At 46.0% G+C, this 8,388-nt stretch overlaps 1 protein-coding gene across 1 annotated transcript in view; it reads left to right on the top strand.

Annotated features, from left to right (window-relative positions):
• The first annotated feature begins 1,176 nt into the window (after positions 1-1,176).
• The window catches only part of WRAP73 (WD repeat containing, antisense to TP73), a 30,141-nt gene continuing 22,929 nt past the window's right edge, over positions 1,177-8,388 (top strand). Inside the window, exons 1-3 of the mRNA XM_015405474.1 lie at positions 1,177-1,245; positions 6,530-6,682; positions 7,899-8,015. Of these exons, the coding sequence (XP_015260960.1) occupies positions 1,177-1,245; positions 6,530-6,682; positions 7,899-8,015 (339 nt within the window). The remainder of the gene's footprint in view (positions 1,246-6,529; positions 6,683-7,898; positions 8,016-8,388) is intronic.

Below are 8,388 nucleotides of genomic sequence, written 5' to 3'. Positions count from 1 at the left end.
CTCCTAGGGGCAAATTCCACCTCTCACGTGTGAGAGGTCATTCTGGCTCCCCCAGCTCCCAAGAGGAGCTCTTTAAAAAGTTATGGCCGCCATCGCTGTTCTCGGCAGCGGCTGCGATACCCACATGCGGGGGTGCGGGGCAAAACGTTCCCTTGCCTCCCTGAGCCCCGTTGCAAAACGTTCCCCGCCTCCCTGAGCCTCGGGGTGGTGGCCTTGGACGCCTAGGGGCAAATCCCACCTCTCGCATCATCGCATGTGATATCCCAGCGGCAAAGCTAGAGGTCATTCCGGGTCCCCCAGGTCCCGGTAGGGGCTCTCTAAAAAGTTATGGCCACCACGGCTGGCAACGTCCGCTGGAGGGGGCCTGTAGGCAAGCATAGTCTCCATTATTTATTCCCTATATTCCAGCTCACACGAACTCGGTTTAGAGTGAACACTGTGTATAATGTGTTTATTATATAAAATTATGGATTGATCACGGTATTTCTTCGTTTGTACTGTCTTCTCAGCCCGTGTTTCCCTGGTTTGTCCTTGTCCTCCGCAACCCAATGCGGGGGAACAGTTCCCAACATGAGCTCCCCCAGAAGCGCTTGCCGCACTCTCTCTGATCTGACACGCTCCCTCTAAAGAACTACATCTCCCATAATGCCTCCGGCTCTCTCCCGCCTTTTCCGGTTCAGACTCTTCCTGCCCGGGAAAGAGGCGGTTGATTGGCGGGCTCCTTTGAAGCCGGCGGGAGGCGGCGGCCGGACTTGGCCTCAGGCGGCCGCTTGACCAGCTACTTCTTCCCGCCCTACTGAGGCCTAGTCGGGGACCTTCCATTGCCCCCCCCCCCCGAGGTGGCAAATAGCTTCGCCCCTCTGGTGAAGGAGGGAAGGTAGGGTTGCCAAATCCAAATTCGGAAATATCTGAGGACTTTGGGGGTGGAGCCAGGAGACTTTGGGGGTGGAGCCAGGAGACTTTTGTGATGTCACTTCCTGTGATGTCACTTCCTGTGATGTCACTTCCAGGTCAAATGGCAAGTGATGTCACTTCCCGTTCCGATGATGTCACTTCCAGCACACTGCACCAAAACCCCACCTCTTCCTGTGATGTTCCTTTCCAGGCTCTCCCCCAAAGGAGCATCCCGGGATGCTCCTGCAGCCCCTTTCCTCCCCCCCCCCCCCGTTGTTCAGCATGAATTTTTCGGAGTGTTTTAAACTCTCCGGCCAGTTGTGCAAGTTCTCTCCGGATGGAAAGTGCCTGGTGAGCAATGGCAGGCTTTGTGTTGCGCTATTGTGTGTGTGTGTGTGTTGCAGTTTTGTGTGTATTGGGGGGGTTGTATTAGCAGGAAATTAGGGGTGAGTTTGTGGCTGAGAGAGGATTTGAGCCTTGATTTCAGCTATGGGGTATTTCGGCTTTGCAGCAGCGACTTCAGAGACGTTCAATGAGTCCTATGCTGTATCTGTCAGCCAGTGTTCCCTCTAAGCTGAGTTAGTGTGAGCTAGCTCATAGTTTTTTTTTAGCCTCCGGCTCACACTTTTTTGTCTTAGCTCAGGAAGGATATGGCTCCAGAGAGCAAACTAATTTATGCAGTCGCCAATTCGCTCGCTCACAGCTTTAATGCTAGTAGCTCACAAAGTAGAATTTTTGCTCACAAGACTCCACAGCTTGCTGGCAGCTGAGGTGGATATGGTGGTGACGTCTAGAAGGGTAATACAGATTCTTGTTTTTGTTCAGTGGTGGTTGGGTTTTTTTGTGTTTTTTTTTGCAGGACTGTTAGCCAAGCAAAGTCTCATTTATTTTCACAGGAAAACAAAAGCTGCAAAAAAAAAAAATAGAAAAGGCAAAAACTGTCTTAGGAGTTAGGCATGTTTTTTAAAACTTTGTTTCTACTTTAAAAGTACGAATCTCTTGCCTATTTTCATTTCTTAAAAAAATATTTCTAAATACAGTAGTTTAAATCAGTGCTTCATTTGGTAATGTGAAATCTCTGTCCTGTAATATATTTTAAAGAGTTCATTCCAACTGAATAAAATGATCTCCAATGGAGTGTACAACGGTTTAGAACAGGGGTCCTTAACGTGATGCCCACCGACACTTTTTCTGGTGCCCACCAAGTGCTTTCAGGAAGTGGATGGGACCACATAGGGTTTTTGGATTGAACTATTGGATTTGATTGGCTGTAAGGTTTCCCTTGCTCGAAAGCTAGTCGAATCCAACTCTAGGGAGCAGTGCTCATCTCCATTTCCAAGCCGAAGAGCCAGTGCTGTCCAAAGACTTCTCCGTGGTCATGGCCGGCATGACTAAATGCCGAGGCACACGGAACGCTGTTATTGTCACACTGAAGCGGTACCTATTTATCTACTTGCGATTTCTTGCTTCCGAACTGCTAGGTTGGCAGGAGCGGGGGCCAGAGACGGGAGCTCAGTCCGTCATGCGGCAGTCGGGTCTCAGACTGCTGAACTACAGACCTTGTCTGCAGCTCAGCGTCTTAACCTCTGAGCCACATTTTTAAAAAGATGTTGCTTTGGCAGCGGCTGCCGCCACAGCAATATTTTCCCTAAGCGGTGGAGTCTTGTGAGCAGAAATTCTACTTTGTGAGCTGCTGGCATTAAAGTTGCGAGCGAGCGATTTGGCTGCTGCATAAATTAGTTTGCTTTGGAGCCATCCTTCCTGAGCTAAGGCAAAAATGTGTGAGCCGGAGGCTAAAAAACAGTGAGCTAGCTCACACTAACTCAGCTTAGAGGGAACACTGCACCACAGTGCAAGGATCTGCACCATGTTACTGAAATTAAGCCGTGGCACTCATTTCGTGACTGGCTCTGCCTCCTGCGACAGTCATTTTGTGGCAGCGGTTTTGTTGCTGCGCCCACCGTGCCGTTTCAGAATTCCAAATGTGCCCACAGGCTCAAAACAGTTGGGGACCCCCTGGGTTAGAATGATATCTCCTCTTCTCCAGTCCTCTAATCTGTTGAAGGTACATAGCTTTTGCAGTATGCAGAACTGGTGTAAGTCTGCCGTCCTGTGCAGCTGGTAGTTGGTTCCATCTACTTCAGTGGAACTTCTGAGTAAAGAGTTGGTCTGTAGCACTGATTGTTCATTGAACGGGTAAAACTGGCAGTAGTTTGTGTTAGCTGCACACATGGAAATGCTGGACAGGGTGATTCTTGGATAACGACTAATGGTTGGGGGATATAAAGTGCTCAGGTCAGACTTCACATCAGTGGTGGTGCAGCTGGTCTCTACTGTGGTGAAGTTTCAACTGTCACTCGGCAGACGGACCTGTGCCTCGACGTAGAATGAAGCGTGCCCTGGTACCCAAGAGAGAGTTGGAAGAAGTTGGAAGAGTTGGAAGAAGAGCCAGTGTGGTGTTCTAGAAAGAATGGACGTGGAGTCTATGGAAATCCAAGTTCGAATCCTTGCTCCACCGTCTGCCGAGTGACAGTTGAAACTTCAGATGTGAAGTCAGACTTCACATCAGTGGTGGTGCAGCTGGTCTCTACTGTGGTGAAGTTTCAGGCTTTTGGCCTAACCTCATGGCAAAGGTTTGTTGTCCTGAGGATTATAAAAAGGGGAGGCTGTGCACGCCACCTTGAGCTTCTTGTAGGGGCAGGATAAAAATCCATCATTTTGGTTTTATAGAATCTGTTTTATGTCCATCTAAAATATTTTTCCCGTTCCACCTTTGCTACCTCTGCGAAGTAGGCTATTAAGAACAGGGTATCTGCCTGTAACCTCTAGAGCAGTGATTCTCAACCTTCCTAATGCTGCGACCCTTTAATACAGTTCCTCATGTTGTGGTGACCCCCAACCTTAAAATGATTTTCGTTGCTATCATAAGACCATTGAAAATTTGTGTTTTCTGATGGTCTCGGGCGACCCCTGTGAAAGGGTCGTTCGACCCCCAAAGGGGTTGCGACCCACAGGTTGAGAACCGCCGCTCTAGAGGATGCTGTAATTGCCCCCTACCTGTTAAATGTTGGTGCGGCTTTCCCTGTTTTTGCGTGTGCTGATTTTGGTTACATTTTGATTTTTGTGACGCCTGATAAGAGCTTAAAGACTGTATCACAAAAAGGGGTGGAAGGAACATTTTAAATAAATAGTTTGCAAGTAAACTGTGACGTCCTGCTTATTGGGGAGGACTGGTTTCCCTTTAAAAGTGTTCTTTATTTTATTCTACTAGGGTATATCCGGCTGCCACCAGGAAATTTAAGGCTTTCCAAACCTTTATGCTTTTACTTTTGTTATCACTGGGTAGGTAGGTCGAGTTTAAGGCTCATGAGGAACTATTGGTTCTGAGGAATTATTTCTTTCAGAGCTGGTATATTTGAATAAAAGGATTTATTGATATAATTCATAAATAAAAGGGTGGAACAAGGTATCTAATAATGTGTAATAAATAAACCATTGCTTGGTGTATCGCACACAATCTGCTCCCTTACTGACAGGGATCTTTCAGGTAACTTTGTAACACTTTAACTCAAGGTCATATTAGTTCACTGTTTTCTCCAGTTTATCAGGACATACAGCCTTTCCTATAACTTGTTTTCAATTTAACTTTCATTTACTTTTTCCTATTCTCTCAGAACAACCTCAGCTGTTCTTAACTGCTTACACACAGAACTGCTTCTAGCTTCCTTCATACACAGAACATTCTAGACTACTTACCACAGCCATGCAACCAAACTTTTAAAGAGACACACACACACACCAAAAACAAGGAATCATTACATAAACGATAAACAATATCAGGTTAAAAATGTAGAACAGAGTTATTTGTTGAAATATATCTGAGAAAGTATGTGTGCACACGAAAGCTTGTACCCTGAATAAAACTTTGTTGATCTTAAAGGTACCACTGGAGGACTCTTAACTTTGTTCCGCTGCTTCAGACCAACATGGCTGCCCACCAGGTTTAAAATGTGTTTGCCTTTCAGTGGAACATATCTTTGCGTGTCTGAAGTAATTGGGGAGATTATTGAGCAAAAGCTCTGACTGATTAGTTGGTTGGCTGACTTCTCAGGCAGTGTTGGTTCTGCTATATTAACAGTAAAAGGTAAAGGTTCCCTTGCTCGAAAGCCAGTCGAATCCGACTCTAGGGTTGTGGTGCTCATCTCAGTTTCAAAGCTGAAGAGCCAGCGCTGTCCAAAGACGTTTTCCGTGGTCATGTGGCCGGCATGACTAAACACCAAGGCGCACGGAACGCTGTTTCCTTCCCACCGAAGTGGTACCTATTTATCTACTTCCGATTTCTGGCTTTCGAACTGCTAGGTTGGCAGGAGCTGGAACTAGAGATGGGAGCTCACTCCATCATGCGGCACCTGGTTCTCGAACTGCTGAACTACTGTCCTTCCACAGCCTGCAGTTCAGCGTCTTAACCACTTGAGCCACCGCAGCTCCATATTAACAGTAGTAAAGAATGAAAAATATGCAACAGAGGATGGTCTCAGCCTTTTGTTGGGGCTTAATTTGCCGTCCAGTTCCTCCAGCAGGCCCCTCTACTGAGGTTTTGTCTTTATTTAGATTTGCGAAGGGGACTTCCAGTAACAGTAAAAATGTAAGACGATCCCAGTAATCCAATGCCAGACTAACAGTTACAGATAAAATACAGGTTAAAAAAGATGACCGTTTGGGTGCGTGTGAAAAACCGGGTGGGGCTCAGGCTTCAGCAAGCTGTCTTTTGAGGAGGAGGGATTGTTTTAAAAAAACAGGAGCAGAGTTCTTCAATTAAAAACTTGGGAAAAATAAAAACTGCTTTGACCTGGCACTTAGACCTCAAGTGGACAGGTGCCAGGTGGGCTTGTCTGCAGAGGGCTCCCCCATAACCATGCACCTGTTCCCTATCCACGGTCTCTGAAGGCAGAGGGACCTGGACGAAGATGACTTTAAACTGGACAGGTTCATATGGGGGCAGGTGGTTCTCTGGCTGCTCTGGTTCCAAGCTATCTAGGCATTATGAGTAAGAAATGACACCTTGAATTGCACTGGCGGCTAGTGGAGGTATTTTTAAAACTGTTACGATACATTCCAACCAATGCTTCCTCTAAGTTGTGGAGTCCTGTGAGCAAAAATTTTAGCTCGCTCACACTAACTCAGCTTAGAGGGAACACTGATTCCAACTGACCTGGATAGCCCAGGCTACCTGAGGTGGATTGGTTCAATAAAGGAAGCCATGGACCTCAGTTTGCAAGGCCTGAGCAAGACTGTTACTTGCCATTAGGGCTTTTTGAAAGTAATTCATTCATAGGGTCACCAATAAGTTAGAAGTTACTTGACAGCACTTAACACACACAAGATATATTCCAAAGAGTGAATCCCAGTGAGCAAATAAATTTAGTTGGCGGACAATGAATCAAAATGTTTACCTGTTGGCTCCCTTAATATATAGTATTAAACAGAGTGTCCTTGTTCTTCAGGGTTTCAGGCCGAAGTCTTCTGTTGTGCTAATGCTAGAGATTCTGGGGCTCAAAGCCTATCCTTTACCACTGAGCTAAGGCTCACCACAATGTCATAAGCCAGCTCTTAATTTTTTTTTGTTTCGGTCCAGGCCTCAGGCGTGCAGTACCGTTTGGTGGTCCGCAGCACAGAGACCCTCCAAATCCTGCAGCTCTTCACCTGCCTGGATCAAATCCAACACATTGAATGGTCTTCAGATTCGCTGTTTATACTATGTGCAATGTACAAACGAGGGGTTGTGCAGGTGGGCACCAGTACAGTGTGATTTCTTCTTTTGAGACTTTTAAGCAACAGGGATCTGAGTTTTTCGCTGAGGAAGCAAACACTTTCATTTGAGTTGGGGGCAGGAGACAAATGTTGGGCGTGTTTTGAAAATTATTACATAAATTTTGATAACATGTTTAGTTAAAAAATCTAGTAATTTAGTACAGCACTGTAGTTCTCGTGCTGTTGTTCTGTCAGGAGGAAATAGGGCTAATGCAGCGTGGACACAGACTGGCTTCAGAATCCAGCTGTTCTCAGCTTGCCAGATATCCTTGGCAAAAGCACTGCGCTGAATGCTGCCATCTCTTCTGCTGTCACAACAGGGTGGGGGGGGGGTGATCTGCCCAGGTGACCCTCATCACTGCAGCCCATTCCCCACTGACTTTTGTCTTCAGGAATCCCAGAGTCTCCAAAAAGGCTGTGCTGGTCAGAAGAGGCAGTAGAAATGTTAGGAGGATCCAACCCACTCTGTTGTTTTACATCAGTCCTTTTGTGTATAAATTAGGAATGTTAGAGTGACCTTGTTCTCAGGGAGGTCCATCGAGGTAAAGCAGATTTGAAAAGAAGACTGTATAAGTTACTAGCCTATAGCATATTCTTATTGCCTATGCTATATATAGCCTATAGCCAATCTTTTTTGGCCCCAGATGAATGAGAGAACCCTAAAGCTGCCTTGTTGGGTTGCCTGAAGGCAGTGTTTATTTTCCCAAGTAAGAATGCTGCTGTTTGCAAACCTTTTATAAAGTGTTTTCCAGGTGAGAAAAGTGTTGTATAAATGATCAACAAAACCCTTTCAAATTTCAATTTTTAAAGTACATTAGAGGTTTAATAATAATAAAAAAGGAAAGTCCTGTGGCACCCTAAAAGCTAAAAAAATTATTGCAGGCATCAGTCCCGTCCCCCCTCCCCCCCCCCCCCCCGGGCCTTCTTCATCTGAGGCTTCTGCTGAAGGCCTAGGAAACTCGGCGCCACAACCAGTGCTTTAGCTTTTAGAGGTGCCATGGGACTCCGTTGACTCTGTGACTTCTAAAGCTGAAAGTGGCTTACCGCTGTAACGGGATCCATCGCCAGTCTTTCATGGTCTTTGGTGATTTCCTTGGATTTTTCCGAGCTGCGGAGTGATCAGTTGAGAGGATGGAGGTGGGACTTTGATCTGTTCTGTCCCGTGGTGACCGTTTCCCCCTCTGCTGGCTCAGGTCTGGTCCTTGGAGCAGCCCGACTGGCACTGCAAGATCGACGAAGGCTCGGCGGGACTGGTGGCTTCTTGCTGGAGTCCGGACGGCCGTCACATTCTCAACACTACGGAATTCCACGTAAGTGTGAAGTTGGGGCTGCTTCTTCAAGATATCAAATGTTACTGTCTGTGCCCTCGTCCCTAAAATAGCCCGAAGCACTCAGAGCTACAGTGTGATGTACTCGCAGAGCTTTTTTTAAAAAAATACATCTGCTGCATAGAGATGTGAAGGCCCGGGGAAAAAACGGGAAAATTCGGGGGGGGGAAACGTTTTTTTTTCCGTTTTTTCCCTGAAGCCTTTTTTGTTTTTTTCCGAAAAATTGGAAAAATTGAAAAAAGAAAAGAAAAAAAATTGATTATGGAATGTTTTATTTTAACATGATGGATAAAATATTTTAAGACAAGGTGTTCAAATATTTTCCAAATCATTTTTAAAACATATATATGGTATC

This window comes from Gekko japonicus, unplaced genomic scaffold (assembly GCF_001447785.1).
Source record: "Gekko japonicus isolate JY-2015 unplaced genomic scaffold, Gekko_japonicus_V1.1 scaffold1889, whole genome shotgun sequence".
Lineage (NCBI taxonomy): Eukaryota > Metazoa > Chordata > Lepidosauria > Squamata > Gekkonidae > Gekko > Gekko japonicus.
This window is presented reverse-complemented; position numbering and strand designations above follow the sequence as displayed.